Source organism: Electrophorus electricus, chromosome 4 (genome assembly GCF_013358815.1).
Source record: "Electrophorus electricus isolate fEleEle1 chromosome 4, fEleEle1.pri, whole genome shotgun sequence".
Taxonomy (NCBI): domain Eukaryota; kingdom Metazoa; phylum Chordata; class Actinopteri; order Gymnotiformes; family Gymnotidae; genus Electrophorus; species Electrophorus electricus.
The window spans coordinates 49,489-68,598 of record NC_049538.1 but is presented as its reverse complement, the minus strand read 5'-3'; the positions used below and the strand labels follow the sequence as shown (position 1 = coordinate 68,598).

At 40.4% G+C, this 19,110-nt stretch overlaps 1 protein-coding gene across 1 annotated transcript in view; it reads left to right on the top strand.

Annotated features, from left to right (window-relative positions):
- The window catches only part of LOC113589374 (RNA binding protein fox-1 homolog 2-like), a 39,820-nt gene extending 22,170 nt beyond the window's left edge, over positions 1 to 17,650 (top strand). The window contains exons 6-12 of the mRNA XM_035525735.1: positions 8,267 to 8,354; positions 8,519 to 8,575; positions 8,712 to 8,826; positions 9,340 to 9,382; positions 13,965 to 14,038; positions 14,723 to 14,801; positions 15,298 to 17,650. Coding sequence (XP_035381628.1) covers positions 8,267 to 8,354; positions 8,519 to 8,575; positions 8,712 to 8,826; positions 9,340 to 9,382; positions 13,965 to 14,038; positions 14,723 to 14,801; positions 15,298 to 15,339 — 498 coding nt within the window. The 3' untranslated portion in view covers positions 15,340 to 17,650. The remainder of the gene's footprint in view (positions 1 to 8,266; positions 8,355 to 8,518; positions 8,576 to 8,711; positions 8,827 to 9,339; positions 9,383 to 13,964; positions 14,039 to 14,722; positions 14,802 to 15,297) is intronic.
- The last annotated feature ends 1,460 nt before the right edge of the window (positions 17,651 to 19,110 follow it).

Genomic DNA, 19,110 nt, shown 5'->3' with positions numbered 1-19,110 from the left:
TTGTGGCCACTGAAAATGAAACTGTTTTCTGTTTCTTGCAGTTCAAAACCAAAGGAGAAACATTTATCTGCATGTTTGTTCTTGATTTAATTGTATTAATTTAAAGGTCATACCTGTTAAATATTCTACTATATGCAGGCATATGTATTACTCAGTAGGTGTAACGTAAACATTTAGGGGTAAGGATTTGTGCTTGCATAAATGCCAGTGTATGTGTGTGTGTGAGTGTGCATGTGTGTATGAATGTGTGTGGTGAGAGTGTGATTGACTTACTTTCTGATAACACATTTGAATGGCTGTGGTGTTATGTCTAGTGGCACATGTTTTATTTGGTGTGTTTGTACAGAATGGTAGGATGAGGTAGTATAGACCTGCCTGTGCCACTGCATGGTAGGATGAGGTGGTATAGACCTGCCTGTGCCACTGCATGGTAGGATGAGGTGGTATAGACCTGCGTGTGCCACTGCATGGTAGGATGAGGTGGTGTAGACCTGCCTGTGCCACTGCATGGTAGGATGAGGTGATATAGACCTGCCTGTGCTACTGTATGGTAGGATGAGGTGGTATAGACCTGCCTGTGTCACTGCATGGTGTGATGAGGTGGTATAGAATTTCCTGTGCCACTGCATGGTAGGATGATGTTGTATAGACCTGCCTGTGCCACTGCATGGTAGGATGAAGTGGTATAGACCTGCCTGTTGTAATGAAGTGTATGCAGCAGTATTCACATTAATATAACTTTGACATTCATTTCTAGAGACAAGAGCAGGTTAGGTTAAATGGTTAGGTTACATGTTACTATTCAGATGCAGTTCAGATTTCAAACAAAATGAATAAAAACATTTAATAGTGTTAGATCTATAAACCTGTAATCCTATAAACAGACCTGTGTTTTTTAATGGTGCACATACAGAAAGAAATTTTTTAATTTTTAGGATCATTTCGGTTCCTTTCACGGTTTATTTCTGCACAGCTATGTCATTTGATTTAAATATCTGAACTGCTGAAGACCTGTAACCTTCCCATGCCACCCTAATGATGTCATCTTGAACCTTATGATGTAACCTTACTACCCTAATCTAGAACCTTATGACAACCTTGCTACTAAGGGGTCCACAAAGATTACACCAACCAGAACCAACAAATGACTTGTGTAATCATAGGGAGGTTTTGCTCTCATTAATGGATTCTTTCTTTAGTGGTACATTGCAAATGAATAGTATGGAGATGTGCTCTTTAAGATGGTGTTACACTGTGCATTTATTTTGCCTATTATTCTGTCACAGACAACAATCAGATGTTTTATTAAAATCTGTGTAGTATGTCATGCAGCATGGCAGCTGGGTGGCTGCCTCTGTGACCAAAGACAGGCTGCGATCCTCTGTTAGTGTCAGACTATGATCAGACTATGATAGTGTCAGACATTTTGAGGCAGAATCTCACAATGTAACCGCTGCTGTGACGCACACCTATAAACAACCAATAGGATGTGGCTGGGAATTATGCAGAAACAAGAAATAAACAGCGGTTTAGTGAAAAGAAAATTAAAGATTCTTTGACTCAAGAACATTTTGTGGAGTTGTGGCAGCAGAGAGAATACCTTGTCTCTTTTTGGCAAAAAGAAGTTGCATATTGATGTCAAAAACAGATATTGTCATTTTGGAGCATTGTGGTATAGTCTGACTTTCAACACCAGTGCGATTGCATAGTTTGTCATGGCGTTTGGTCAAGATTTCAGCAGCACCAACTCGTACATGCAACAACCATATAAGACCACTTGAATCATGGTGTAAAAACAGCCATATAAGACCTCTAGAATCACATTGGAATCAATATGTAATGGTGACCAGTGTAACAGTGACCTGTGTAGTAGCAAAGGTTTAAACCCTTTGTACCAGGTTAAGACAATATCCCAGGTTTAAAACTATTATTTCAGGTTTAAACCATTATCCCAGGTTTAGATTCATTATTCCAGGTTGAAACTTATTATACCAGGTTTAAAACCATTGTCACGTTTAAACTTATTATACCAGATTAAGCCATTATCCCAGGTTGTCTCAAGTGTTTGAGTTTGGTGGTTGATAGTAAGAAGGAAAAAATCTATACATTTATTACTTTTGCTTTCCAGCTATATTATATAATAAAAGGCTATCTTATCTTAATATTACATCTTGCAGTGGTGATTGGCTAACAATCACTAATTGATATCAGTTATAAGTGCTAACTGTTAGGTTAACATTAACAACACAGTTACGTTAGCTAAGAACATTGTAAAACAGGTGACAAATGTGAGACCTTCAAGTAACTATGATCATATCTGTAACTATGATCAAACTTTTTCTAACTAAACAAAATATGGACAAATAAATTTGATAGATTTTATGGGCAGATTGGAATTCATTTGTAAATGGAAAAATAATTAGAGTATTGGGAGAGTATTAGGGGAGTATTGGAGTTAAGACTTGTAATTAGAAGATTGCTGGTTCAAGCCCCACCACTGCCAAATTGACACTGTTGGGCCCCTGAGTAAGGCCCTTAGCGCTCAAGTTGTACTCAGTCATAATTGTAAGTTGCTTTAGATAAAAAAGCATCAGCTAAATGCCATAAATGTAACTGTAGGGCATCTGTCTGCCATGCAGTTTATATTCCCCTTAGGGCATTCTCCTTCCTCTATATAGTTTGAGACCATCTGTTGTACAATTTGTGATTCTTCTTTATCACTGATCAGTGTCTGACAGGCTGCTGTTGGCTGGACATTTTTGAGATTGCTGACAATTCTCAGTTCAGCAATGACACTACCACTTAGCACTAAGTCACTTTGGTCACTGCTATGCCTGATACGCTCATAATGAGACATCAATTCCACTGCCACGCCCACGTGGCCTTCTGACACACCCCTGTCACACCCAATATCACACCCGATACTATAATACTACAAGTACTACTTTTACTAGCTCCTGCATTACCACTACACCACACTACACTACTTCCACTATCACACCTCTACTACAACCACACCACACCCAAACCAACTACCACACCCACTACCACACCATTACCACACCACACCCAATACCACCTGCCACACCTACTACCACACCCAATACCAACAACAACACCACTACCACACCAACTACCACACTACACCCAAACCAACTACTGCACCAACTACCACACCATTACCACACCTATCACCACACCACACCCAATACCAACTACCAGACCTACTACCACACCCAATACTAACAACCACACCACTACCACACCACTACACCCAAAACCCACTACCACACCATTACCACACCACACCCACTACCAACTGCCACACCTACTACTACACCCAATACCAACAATAACGCCACTACCACACCAACTACCACACTACACCCAAACCAACTACTGCACCCACTACCACAGCATTACCACACCTATTACCACACCACACCCAATACCATCTACCAGACCTACTACCACACCCAATACTAACAACCACACCACTACACCCAAAACCCACTACCACACCTACTAACACACCTAATAATAATAAGTTTAATTTATATAGTGACTTTCACAGACTCAAAGTTGGTTTACAATAACAATAAAGATGGAGAGAAAAAAACATTAATGGACAAATTTAACACATTAATTAACAACTACAAATAGGAAGAGATGTTATGAGAAATGTTGAGATTGAGGTAGTGTTCCATAATTTTGAGGCCATGACACTAAAGAATCTGCCTCGTACAGACACCAATCTAAACATAGGAATGGAGAGGAGACCTGCATCAGAAGACTGAAGTGTACAGGTGGAGCAGTATGGGAGTAGGAGTTCAGCATCAGAAGACTGAAGTATACGAGTGGAGTCTAGCGATATTACGGAGAGAAAAAAAAGGCATTTTTAACCAGTGACTTGATGTGGGGTTCAAAAGAGAATGAGGAGTTAAATAGTACACCAAGGTTCCTAACTGCAGATGAGGATTTGACCAAGACACCATCCAGATTGAATTTAAAAACAAGGGATTTTGAGATTTTGGATTTAGAGCCAATATGCATAACTTCTGTTTGTCAGTATTTAGTTTTAGGAAATTTATGTTCATCCACTGTTTGAGATCTTGGATACAAGAAAGTAAAACAGGAAGTGGTAGGGTAGTGTTAGCTTTGGAGTGTCATCAGCATAACAGTGGAAATGAAGACCATGCCTGTGAATAGTCTGACCAAGGGGCAGCATATAGATAATGAACAGGAGAGAGCCAAGGACAGATCCCTGGAGAACACCTTGAGTGACGGTATCAGTGTGCAATTTGTGTTTACCAATGCTTGAGAGGCAGGCAATGAGTATGTTATGGTTAATTGTTTAAAATGCGGCGCTTAAATCTAGGAGGAGAATACTCAAGTTACCAGAATCAGTAGAGAAAAGATCATTGAGAACACGTAAGAAGGTTGTCTCAGCGCTGTCTCAGTGCTGTGTGTAGGATGGAAGCCAGACTGGAAAGTTTCAAATAGAGCCTAGGTATTTAAGAAAGACTGCAACTGAGAGGCTACAACTTTTTCTAATACCTTGGGTAGAAAGAGGAGATTGGTAATGGGCTGGTAACCTACTAGCACGCCTACTACCACTATCACTATACCACTACCTGTATTCAGCCTTTGTTACACATTGAGTCAGAAGTAGGATGGCAGTGAGGTTATCGGGTGCATGTCCCAAGATGATGAATCCACCCCTGCTGTGAGGTGATGGTGAAGCCCAGTGTGAGGACCCCTGCTGAGAGGCATGGGCGTGGCCCTGATGGAAAGGGCAGTTTTGTGCAGAGGGACTCCCTGGAAGCAGTGTGATGGAGACTATCACTCTCTGAAGGGGAGGATGGTGTGATGGAGATCACCACTCTCATAAGAGCTCACATTTACCTCCTGTCGGACCTGGGTTTGAGTCCTGGGTAGGGTGGCTGCCTTAAGCCTTACATTACCATACCTACTACCATACCATTACCATGTCACTGTAAATGTTATGTAGAGGATAGACCAGTAGGGTCCACTAACCCAAATATATCTCATCAGCAGAGGCCCTGTGTTCAGTCCAGTGATGATGCATCAGCAGCTATAAAATGTACCTGCAAGGTGTGTGTATGTGATAAACCATCTAATAATAAGATAAAAGCTTCCCAGTTTATTCTAACCATTGATATTGCAGTGTCAGTATTACCATTGAATCTAGTGTTAACTCTAGTGTGTGTTAACCCTAGTGGTCTGTGTTAGGGTACACTATAACAGAGGATGTTGGGGTTAACCCAAGCAGTTTGTATTAGGGTACATTCTAGTAGAGGGTGTTGGGGTTAATCCTGACAGACATAGTGTTGTACCTTTACACACCTAGCCACACTCTAGAATTTCTGCAACTTTTGGAGTGTTGATCACTGATCAGTCATAATATTGATCAATCATTAAATCGCTCCTCACCAAAACAAAAAAGTATGTACAGCTATACAAGAAGATACGCTGGAATAAAAGTGCAGACAGGCTCTTATCTCTCTCTCTCTCTCTCTCTCTCTCTCTCTCTCTCTCTCTCCCCCTTCTCTCTCCCTCTCACACACACTCTCGCTCTCTCTCTGTGTCTAATTTTATCTGGAAATTATTGTTCAACTTATTTAAATTTTGTTTTGCAGTTTTGGTGACTGTAATTTTATTTATTGGAATACTAGTTTATTTGATTATTATATTTTTTCTGTTTCCCTTGATGACTTCTGTGTGTGTTGTCAGTCTCCACAGTAACCACTTGCTGTTCCCATGGCTTCGGTAAGTTGTGTGTATACGACATCACTGACTGACTCTGTATTAACACATAAGTAGATATTATCTTTTAACCTTTAAATCATTAATTGAATTCAAACTGTGTTGTGTTGGTGCAGAAGAAAGATACCCAATTAAAGATACTCAAAGATACTCTATTAAAGATATTCAGTCTCCATGCATCCTGAGAGTACAGTATACTGATATTCAAGTATACTTAGATTTATGTATACTACTATTAGAATATACTGAGATTATAATATACTGAATTTAAGGTCTATGTAAAGTATGATTGTGCCACATTTCATAATAATTGGTGTTATATTTACTTAATGGTGCACAATTGTTTACACACACACACACACACACACACACACACACACACACACACACACACACACACACACACACACACACACACACACACATAGTTCATTAACCCCATACCTGTATTATTTGCACTAACACTGAATAAAGAATTAAATGTTTAATTCTTCTGTTTTGATTCCTCACAAGCTGTAGCTATTTACATGCATACATATTAACACATTGTAGCTATTTACATGCATACATATTAATACAAACCCTGACTGCACCTAGATCTCCAACGTTCGGCTCTAAGCACATGATCTGCACATTCCTACTTTCAGACCTTATTACAGACCACATGGTATGTATAATATAATGGTATGTAAATATAATGGTATGTATAATGTAATGGTATGTAAATATAGTCTTATGTATAATGTGATGGTATGTAAATATAATGGTATGTATAATGAATTGCCTGGAGACTGGAGCCTTACGACAAATATAACATTGAAGTGTGAAACCCTGTACTGTGGAAGAGGATTAATGCAGTAATATTTTGTATTAAATGGGCTTGATTTTGGTCTCATTATGGTGTAATGTAATCTATTCTATTGGAGATATTTTCAGATTGTTTTACTAATTGTTGTCTATAACAGATTGTAGGACAGTCAAAGCTTTGTCTTTCACTTTCCTTTCACTCTTTTTGGATTGTCTTACTTCAGCTACTTCTATATTTACTGTTTAAGTTTTTGGGTTGTAATTTTTATTTATTTTATTTATTTGGTGATGTAATAATATTGCTTGGTAGTGTTGTGTGGATCTTCATTTGATCTTTATTTGTTTTTATTTATTGGTTTGTCTTTTTGGGTATGAAGACCGCTGTCCTCTCTCTTCTTCATATAGTGTGGTGCTCTCCCCCACATGAAGTTAGAGCTACTGGGGAATGGGCCCTTAATTGGATTTCTTTATGAATGATGCACCTTGGTATTAGTTATGTTTATTTGTTTGTTTATTAGTGTTGCTTATGTAGATGAAATGTACACTATTGCTCCATGATCTGTTGCATTTCCCTGTTTTGATCTGCTCTGCGCTTTCTCCCATTCCCTGCATCCCTCCTCATCTCCATGTCCTTGTTTTTGGGAGTGCTGCAAGGATTTGATTGGTCTCAATGCTACATCTGACACTTGCTGATTGGCTGAATTTTTTGTTTCCTTTTGTTTTATTGGTCCATATTTGGCTGTGAGTAATTTCTGTTGTCATATTTTAATCATTTTAAGGGAAAATGTTTGTCATCCCTTTCTTCTTCTCTTCTTGGTTAGTTTGTAACATAATCAGCAGTGAGACTTGAAACATAAACTAATCTGTCCCAGTAATGTTCAAACACACACACACACACACACACACACACTCTCTCTCTCTCTCTCTCTCTCTCTCTCTCTCTCTCCTCTAATAGTTTTACTGAGACCTGATATCTTTGTTTTGTGCTGTGCTGTTTTGTGCTGATCCATTTGTGCTATGCTGAGAGTTCTTCCAGCATCAGCACTCACATGCACACGATGGCGACGATGTCATTAAGCAGCAGCACTTGCATGCACACGATGGAGGTGATGTCATTAAGCAGCAGCACTCACATGCACACGATGGCGACGATGTCATTAAGCAGCAGCACTCACATGCACACGATGGAGGTGATGTCATTAAGCAGCAGCACTTACATGCACACGATGGAGGTGATGTCATTAAGCAGCAGCACTCACATGCACACGATGGAGGTGATGTCATTAAGCAGCAGCACTCACATGCACACGATGGCGACGATGTCATTAAGCAGCAGCACTCACATGCACACGATGGCGGTGATGTCATTAAGCAGCAGCACTTGCATGCACACGATGGAGGTGATGTCATTAAGCAGCAGCACTTACATGCATACGATGGAGGTGATGTCATTAAGCAGCAGCACTCACATGCACACGATGGCAGTGATGTCATTAATTATTGGCATATCTGGCAGCAGGCTGTTTCTTGAACAGCATTACAGTGTTAATTCACATTACAGGGTTAATTCTGGGCGTATATGTGATGGGGAAGGCTGGTTCACACAAGGGACTGTGAGTCTGTTTGTGGGTATTTTAGTTGCTCTGTTGATCATTTGTGTGTTTGCATCTAGGTGAATAATGCTACAGCCAGAGTGATGACCAATAAGAAGTTGGTCAGTCCATACCCCAATGGAGACACACTCAACCCCCTGCCCTATGGTACATACACACACCCTACACACCAACACGATTGAAAATGTTTTCACTGCAGTTGAACACATACAGTGGCAATGGCGTGAGTATGTATGTATGCATGTGTGTGTGTGTGTGTGTATTTGTGTTTGCGCGCGCGTGTCTGCATGTTTGCGGGCATGTGTGTTCAGCAGGGTGGAAACTAAGTCCTGTGGTGGGCGCCATGTATGCCCCAGACCTCTACACAGGTACACTCAGCCTCATACTGATCTGTGCTGCTCCCGGCCTTGGTTCATATACAGATTTTGATTGATTACAGGATTCCTGGCACTAGGGGTGTATGCTAGTTGGCATGTATGTGTGCGCACGCGTGCGTGTGTATAGTTCCAGGGTTTCCGTACACAACGGCGGCGGCAGCAGTGTTCCGGGGTGCACAGCTGAGAGGGCGTGGCCGACCACTATACGGCACTGTCAGAGCTGCACTTCCAGCATATCCTGGGTAACACACACACACATACACACACAGAGAGCTGGGAGGGTGTGGCCGACCACTATACGGCACTGTCAGAGTGCGTCAACCCACACTTTCAGCATGCCTTGGATAACACACACTCTCAAATACACACATTATTTCAGTAGTTTGTAAGTGTATCTAATTAAATAATGACTAATTGTATGTATTAGTAAACTTGAGTATTTTAACTATGATTGGCTAACCAACATTGGGAAATTTGGTTACATATGTCCCTGGTAAATAGTGTATGGTATTTCTATGGTATTTTCTGTTGTCTACCCAGCAGTGTTCTAGAGTGTTGCTGTAATTTTAACCCATTGTCCCAGTGCAGTAAATATTTTGAAGACTCCCACATTGTTCCCATTTTGACACCATTTTCTAATAGCAGCTAACGTAAATGTGAGGAAAAACACAAAATGTGGCAGAGCCCTTAAAATGGGCATGGCTGAATAAGGTAAATATATGTGCAGTTGACCTCTCTCTCTGTTCCTCCTTTAGTGTGATATATCAGGATGGCTTCTATGGAGCTGCAGATTTATATGTGAGTAATCAGGAACACATGGGAAAAGGAGGTTTTGTACACATCTTCTCTCCCCTTTATTTATTTATATATATATATATATATATATATATATATATATATATATATATATATATATATATATATACACACACACACACACACACACACACACACACACACATACACACGCACGTGTGTGCATCTGCATTCGTGCACCCGTGAAGGTGTGTGTGTGTGCATACATGTGCATGTTTGCTGCAGTTATAGTTTTTGTGTGCCAGTTGCTGGTGTGTATATTCTCTCTTCTCAGGGCTTCCCATCCTTGTCAACCTATTTCTACTTCTAGGCTTAGGGGTTAGTGTTAACCCCAGGGTTAGAATTAGGGTTAACCCCAGGGCCCCAGGTGTCATAGGGTTAGGGTTAACTCCAGGGCTCCAGGTGTCATAGGGTTAGGGTTAACCCCAGGGCCCCAGGTGTCATAGGGTTAGGGTTAACTCCAGGGTTAGGGTTAGGGTTAGCCCCAGGTTTAGGGTTAGAGTTAGGTTTAACCCCAGGCCCTGAGTCTGTAGGGTTAGGGTTAGGGTTAGGGTTAACCCCAGGCCCTGAGTCTGTACATTAGTGTGTCTGAATTTGCTTTGTTGGTTTTTTCCCCTTTTAATCAGATCATCTGGACGTACCTATTATTTTCAAAATGTTAATGAAAAAATTGATTAGTCTATATTTTTATGTCTGTCTGCAGAGGGGGGATGCTTGGCAGAATGCAAAAGAGGAGCCATGATACGACGTTTATTTAGAGACACGGAAGGGGTCAAACACTTATATTTATGGCGTTTAGCTGACGCTTTTATCCAAAGCGACTTACAGTTATGACTAAGTACAACTTGGGCAATTGAGGGTTAAGGGTCTTACTCAGGGGCCCAACAGTGGCAGCTTGGCAGTGGTGGGGCTTGAACCAGCAATCTTCCAATTACAAGTCTTAACCCTAATACTCCCCCAATGCTTTCCTAATACTCCTCTAATACTCTACCTATACTCCCCTTATACTCTCTTAATTATTTTTCCATTTACAAATGAATTCCAATCTGCCCAAAAAATCTGTCAAATTTATTTGTCCATATTTTGTTTAGTTAGGAAAAAGTTTGTTAGAAAAAACAGATATGATCATAGTTACTTGAAGGTCTCACATTTGTCACCTGTTTTACAATGTTCTTAGCTAACATAACTGTGTTGTTAATGTTAACCTAACAGTTAGCACTAATTACTGATGTCAATTAGTGATTGTGAGCCAATCACCATTGCAAGATGTAATATTAAAATAAGATAGCCTTTTATTATATAATATAGCTGGAAAACAAAAGTAATAAATGTAGATTTTTGCTTTCTTGCTATCAGCTACCACCAAACTCAAACACTTGAGACAACCTGGGATAATGGCTTAATCTGGTATAATAATTTTAAACATGGAATAATGAATCTAAACCTGGGATAATGGTTTAAACATGAAATAATAATCCTTCTGATTAGAAGTCAAGTACCTTAACCACTGAGTTACCACTGCCCCACACTGTCAACATTCATGTTTACACAAAGGACTTATATATGCACACATTAACAATCACAATGAGGAGCAGGTGTGAAACACATGGGGGCATGGCCACACGGACGAACACACACGCACACAGAGACGTTTGGGAGGAGGGACCGTACCGTGACAGAGCCCCTCCCCAATGGTGTGACTCCTGGCGCGCCAGCCTATTGGGCTACGACCCTGAAACTCACGCCAAATGGTGAAGCCAGAAGGACAGAACGACCCAACAAGGGCCAGCGCGAGCAGAACAGCAGGTGGAAGGACAGGGATCAGAACAATAACAAACACAGGAACAGACACACTGATGTGCACAGGCACAGACACAAAGGGAGACAAAGCGACGGACACATTAAATGTGACTGGGACTGACACAGTGACTAGGACAGGTATCCTTCGGTGATCAGTGTTTCTGTAACATGGGGAGGCTTGGCAGGATGCAAAAGAGGAGCCGTGATGCATACAACGATGTTTATTTAGAGACACGGAAGACAACATAGCACTGAGGCTATCGTGGGATCAAACACTGACAACGTTCACGTTTACACAAAGGACTTATACACACAGATTAACAACACAACGAGGAGCAGGTGTGAAACACATGGGCCACACAGACGAACATAAATGGTATAAGTAGAGGTATTGTGATTATGGTATTTTGGATCTTACAAATTCTTATGTAAAGATATTATCGATGGATTTTACATCAGCTTTGAATACAGTAAGGACTCTGCTCAGTCATCTTGAAAGTCTGCAGGTTGATCTTTCATTGATTTTATGGATTAAGAAGTTTCTCCACAATAGATGGCAACATGTAATTGTAAAATGGTATTCAATCCAGTAATAAGGTTTTAAACGCAGGGCTTAAACAGGGGTGCAAGTTATCCCCCGTTCTCTTTTATGTATATATAAATACAATTGTTGTGACAATAGGATGACATGGCCCTGGTGGCTCTACTGGATAATGAATATTCTCTGACTGCATATCAGAAATGTGTCAACTCCCTGATTGCTTCCATTGAAGAGAGCTCCCTTAAGCTTAATATACCTCAGGCTAAGATGTGCTGTGTAAGGAAGCAAGCACTTAACTCTTTAGTTTCCATTTGTAAACAAACAAGTATCTATTTTACATGCATCTATAGACGTGTATCTGTCTTACATGTATCTATAGATATGCATCTATCTTACATGTGTATCTATAGACATGTATCTATCTATCTTACATGCATCTGTCTTACATGTATCTAAACATGTATCTGTCTTACGTGTAACTATCTTACGTGCATCTATAGACATGCATCTCTCTTACATGTACCTATAGACATGTGTCTATCTTAGATGTATCTGTCTTTCTCCCAACATGTAGATTGTGTGTCTAGGAAATCCCAGCTGTAATAAGCTTTTTAAAATTAGCTCTTTTTAAAAAGCTCACAAGTTTTGATGTGGAAAAAGACATATTGGTGTCTCTGTACAAATCCCTTGTCGAATCAATTCTGATCTGTAATATTACATCTTGGTATAACATCCTCTCTGCTAAGAGCAAGGACAGATTATTGGTACAAGGCAAACTCCACTGAAAGAATTATGTCAAGAGGAAACCTAATGCCGTGATACCTGAGTACTAGCATGCACCTGATCCTTATCCTCCTCACTACGGCCCCCCTATTTAAGCTTCCCTCCCCCACGTTCACATTGCAAAGTATTGCTACTCCATGTTGCGTACTGAGCATTCTAGAATCTTGTTTGTCTTCCTGGTTTTCAACTTCTGCCTGTTTTTTAGACCTCGTCTACCCGCCTGACCCCTGGACACCCCAGGACTCTGCCCCGTGTTATCAACCTTGGAACAACCTGACCACAAATACCTGCCTGACCCCACAGATCTATTTGATTTTAGAAATAAAACCTTGCAATTGAATCCTCTTCCTGGTGTGTGTGTGTGTGTGTGTGTGTGTGTGTGTGTGTGTGTGTGTGTGTGTGTGTGTGTGTGTGTGTGTGTGTGTGTGTGTGCGTGTGCAGTCGTTACACTGGTACAAAGTCCCTTTGTGAGAATATATGTTTTCAGAAGATATGTTATTCCAGTGGCTATTCATTGTATTAATGAGTAACATTTTAAAAAGGATGAATGATTTACATGTGAGAGTGATGCAGTGTGTCAAAGAAAAATGTCTATCATGCTGATAGACAAAGTTTTGTCTGCCTATCTGTCTGTCAGTCAATCAATCAATTAATTAATTAGAGGGATCCATGTCTAGATGCAGTCAGTTATTGATATATGTTCTCTGTGGCTATACTGAGGAATGTACTGCGATCATATCGTTATATATTGCAACTGTGATATTCTTTGTGTTATATTATGTTTTATCATAGGGACAGAGTTTTCAAGTAAATCTGCCCTGAAAATAAGATTTGCTTTATTTTGTATATTGTACTGTACAAAATTTGTATGTGGGAATTTGTCTTTATGATGAATGATTGGACTTGATTGCTCATTGCCAAGTTACACAGTTGACAATCTTTACCCAGATTTTACTTGGTAGCCTTTTAATGGTGTAGTGTAATGGTCATGTGACGTCTCACATAGAGGTAGAAAGATCCTACTGGTATACAACTGTTTTAGCACTCATGAGTAAAAAGATTATAAAGTGAATTCCCACTCAGTGTGAGGGTTCCAGAACAGGAGTGATGTGTATAATCCCATGTGTTTGAAGTCCTCTAGCACAACAGTCTAACTGCTGGATGCTGTTTGTGGGAGGTCCAGCCATTAGAGGATTACAGTGATCAGGACCAGGGGAAATTATATGTTTGATATATTACAGATATACAGATGAAGGGAACCATGACAAAGTACAGACTCTATCCTAACTTCAAAATTTGAAATAAAAAAAAGTAACAATGGAATCTCGCTCTCACCTTCTCTCTCTTTCCACTTCTTTATCTTATGGTCACCCTCTCTCTCTCTTTCACCCTCTCTCTCTTTCCCACTTCTTTATCTTATGGTCACTCTCTCTGTCTCAGGGTGGTTATTCTGCATACCGCTATGCTCAGCCAACTGCAGTAACTGGAGCCACAGCAGCTGCCTACAGTGACAGGTGAGTGAAAACATGGCACCATGGCAACTAGTATCGCTTATGCATGCAGTGGGTGCTGAGATTTATGCTGAATGAGAAGCATAAACTGTAAACTGACCCTGCCAGTGTTAATGGTGTTAGCACGACACTGTACACTGACCCTCCCATTGCTAATGGTGTTAGCACCACACAACATACTGACCCTCCCAGTGTTAGTGGTGTCAGCACCACACTACACACTGACCTTCCCAGTGTTAGCAGTGTCAGCACCACACTACACACTGACCCTCCTAGTGTTAATAGTGTTAGCACCACAGTAAACACTGACCCTCCTACTGCTAAGAGTGTTAGCACCACAGTAAACACTGACCCTCTCAGTGTTAATGGTGTTAACACCACACTGTACACTGATCTTCTCAGTCATAGCAGTGTTAGCACCACACAACATACTGACCCTCCCAGTGTTAGCAGCACAGTAAACACCCTCCTCGTGTTAGCGGTGTTAGCATCACACTACACACTGACCCTCCCAATGTTAGCAGTGTTGACATCACACGACACACTGCCCCCCCCCCCCACTGGTGCCAAGTTAAATACTGAGGGTTATTTGGCTGATGGGGTAGTTGAGGTTGATAATGATGCTGTTACAGTGGGAAGCAGCTAATACAAAGCTTCTCTTCATGTTTGTGTGTGTGCTTTACTCAGTTACAGCCGAGTGTATGCTACAGACCCCTACCACACCCTCACACCTGCTACTGCACCTGCCTATGGAGTAGGAGCTATGGTAACACACATACACACAGTCGCACCCCCTATCACTTTCTCTGTCTCGCTTTCTCTCATTTCCCTCATCGATATTTATGATAGTAGAGGGTGATTTTTTGAGCTGTTGATGTCCAGCACTTCTTGTGCTTCCCTAGTAGATGTGGTCATTTCTGAACATTAGAGAGGCTGTTAAATCTTGGACATTTAGCGTTTTTGGAAATAATTTTTCACACATCTTGAATTTTGAGCATTCGGTTAGAAAGGGCAATTCTATTTTGGTTTTGTTTTTTTCACATCATTTGCAAACTCTCTGCTCTTTTAGCAGCCAAGATTTCTTTTTTTTCCCAGACTTTATATCCAGCCAGACTGTCTTCTTTGCTCCGTTCTTGATTAGAAATGTTTATAATAATAGGAGTGAGGCTTACTTTTTTTAAAATATGTTTCTAAAACTTGCTTGGCCTTTTTGTATCTTTCTTTTACTCTCTTTGTGTCTTTCTCTCTCTCTCTCTCTCTAGGCTAACCTGTACAGGGGTGGTTACCGATTTACCCCATACTGACTGCAGCTGTTCTGACTCCATAGCTGGATTTACCCCACACTAACTGCAGCTGTTCTGACTCCATATCTGGATTTAACCCACAGTGACTGCAGCTATTCAACATTGGAAACAGAAAAATTACTCTCTTTCTAGGCTAACCTGTACAGGGGTGGTTACCGATTTACCCCATACTGACTGCAGCTGTTCTGACTCCATATCTGAATTTACTCCACACTAACTGCAGCTGTTCTGACTCCATATTTGGATTTAACCCACAGTGACTGCAGCTGTTCTGACTCCATAGCTGGATTTACCCCACACTAACTGCAGCTGTTCTGACTCCATAGCTGGATTTACCCCACACTAACTGCAGCTGTTCTGACTCCATATCTGGATTTAACCCACACTGACTGCAGCTATTCAACATTGGTAACAGAAAAATGTTTTTATCTGTGGTCCATTAAACCATCTATTGCACAACTAGTTTCACTGTTACCATGGAAACAAAACCCTAGATTAGATGGTTTTGAACTTTTAGGGGAAGAATGAAAAAAACAAACAACAGCTGAGAGTCTAACAGGAGGAAGTACTGAAATACAGAAGAACCTTTTGGGGGTAACATTTCTTTTGGGAGTAACATTTTGTTGTTTGAAGTTTTACCCTGCGGAATTTAATGAGCGATTAAGACTTTTTACATTTTACCTTTAGAAAACACACACACACACACACACACACACACACACACACACGCACACACAGACTAAGCTAAAATGTACACAAATACTAAACCAAAAGACTCATGTTTTAGCTTAGTAAACAAACACAAACATCAAATAAACACTAAACACAGACTACTTGCTCAGTCCTATAAAAACTCTTTTACTGCTAGTGTAGTGTTAGAGTTAGCTAAGGTTAGGGATAGGGATAACTAGGTCTGGGGTTAGCTAAGGTTAGGGATAGGGATAGCTAGGTCTGGGGTTAGCTAAGGTTAGGGATAGGGATAACTAGGTCTGGGGTTAGCTAAGGTTAGGGACAGTGTAAATGCACCCAGCTACACTTCCTAACTGCTGCACTACATTCTTACAGTGGCCTGTAGGTCCTGTTGATGGGTTCTGTCTGGCTGTGTGATGGTAGTTTTGCCTTTGTTGAGAACTCTGTTTAGTCCAGTAAGCATGTGTTCCACTGACAAGTACCCCCCACCACTTTTACACACACTAAGATAGAATAATCACATACACACATAAGTACATAAATGTACAAACATGCTTACAAATAGTCTATTGCCAGTCTGCTGCTGTGCAGTTTGTTACCATCCTTTAGGACTTCATCAGTGGTCAGACTCATCCCACTCTCAACCCAGCATTGACACTGACAACCATACACCTACCCTAACTACAACCATACAACTACCCTACAACTACCCCAACTACAGCCATACAACTACCCTAACCACAACCATACAACTACCCCAACTACAACCGTACAACTACCCTAACTACAGTCATCCAATTACCCTACCTACAACCATAAAATTACCCTAAATACAACCATACAACTACCCTAACCCTAACTGTATTTTAAATTATTTTCAGTCAAAAGTGGTTCTGAAGTCAGAAATCTGCCGGTGTTAAACAGGAGAGTGAGTGTGACTGCACATCAAAAGAGATAGTCATTATTTATATCATTTACATATATATGTACTTTATTTACATCATTTACATGTATATGTACAATATTTAAATACACATATATATTTGCACAATTGAGACTAAAACCTTCAAAATGGACACTAGGCAAAATCCAAAAGGAAAAATTCAAGAGAAAATATAGTACAGCTTTACAGTAAAATACAGTAAGGCTCCACTTTAGTGGATTTATGACTAGTTGGTCATAAACACATTATAATGAATAATAAGAAGATATAAGACATAAATAAAAGGGCAACAGTTACCTGTTGCTTGCCGAATATTGAGCCCACATTCAACAGATCACTTGTCGTTTTCATTAATGTGTTGTAACTGCTTATTAATAATGATCAGGGTGTTTGACAAACTAATTTTAAATCATTTATAAAATTAATTATAAAGTATTACTGTAAAGTGATATTAAACATTAAACATGAATGGAAAAAAAACAACATTGTTATTTTAATTCTTCAACCTCACAATGCTTTAGAAAATGTCACTTGTATTGTAATATAATGATGTATGTGATGTATGTGATTATGTAATTCCTCTTATTACTATTATCATTGTTGTGGTAATATACATATGAGTCTTCATTATTTTTGTTTCTGGTTTTAAGTATGAATATTGTTCAAAGTTATTTTTTATTGTTGTACTGGCACAAATGTTTATGTAATCTTATCCAACTTTACTATCAAAACTAAAATATTTTCCCAGTCCTGTTGCTGCAGTCCTCTGTATCACTTCCCTGTACCTGGTTAGGGTTAACCTAGCCAAGCAACATGAAACATCACAGCACACGTTCCATCATAGCACAAAGCCCTGGTAACCCTAACCCTGACCCTAACCCTTAGCACTGGTAACCCTAACCCTAACACTAAATCTTAGCACTGGTAACCCTAACCCTGACACTAACCCTTAGCACTGGTAACCCTAACCCTGACCCTATCCCTTAGCACTGGTAACGCTAACCCTGACGCTAACCCTTAGCACTGGTAACCCTAACCCTGACCCTAACCCTTAGCACTGGTAACCCTAAGCCTGACACTAACCCTTAGCACTGGTAACCCTTACCCTGACACTAAACCATAGCACTGGTAACCCTTACCCTGACACTAAAACATAGCACTGGTAACCCTTACCCTGACACTAAAACATAGCACTGGTAACCCTAACCCTGACTCTAACCCTTAGCACTGGTAACCCTAACCCTGAACTTAACCCTCAACACTGGTTACCCTAACCCTTAGCACTGCTAACTCTAACCCTGAGACTAACCCTTAGCACTGGTAACGCTAACTGTGACTCTAACCCTAACCCTGGCGCTAACCCTTAGCACTGCTAACCCTAACCTTAACCCTAGCCTTAACCCCAACCCCAGTGCTCGGTCATGCACAATAAAAGATAGCCTAAAGAGCAATTAATGACTTACTGATACAGTGCAACACATTTAAATTACCCAGTAAATCATCCACTTGCCACAGATTTACCAGTATCCAGCATAACACCACTTGTGTCCTTAGCGTTGTCCTGAAAAAAGGACATGTTGCTTTTTGAGGTAGACATACATGGTGTAAAGGGCAAGAAATACAAACTCATCACCAGCAGGTGATGGAAACACTCTCTTCCTACTTTCAGCTAAGCTTGGGGAAAAATGAGCTCAAGCCACAGTTGCTTGTCAGCACCACCTGTTGGAAACTGTATTGCATAGATTAAATGTGTTCCAGGCTGTCATCAGATTGTGCTTCTGCAGACAAAATCAGCCATCTTAAACAGAGATGCAGTGCCAACTGTCTGCAGGGCTTGATGTCTCTCTCACTCCCACAGGATTTGTTAGGCTTGGATAGTAGTAGTGCATGTGTCTTCATGTCAACCTCAGTATCTGTAAACCCTCTCCATTATTACTGGTATCATTACTACTGCCATTATTTTAATTTGTTTTGGAATTCAAAAACATTTTTTTCTTTTTAATGTTAGAATCGTGTGATATTTGTCTGTAGTGTGCTATTTGGAGAGTGAGAGTGTATCGTGTGAATCTGAACAGTTGAATAGTTAAGGAGAGAAGTTCTTGCTCTCTTCATCTCCAGTTTGGGACTTTGGTGTCAGA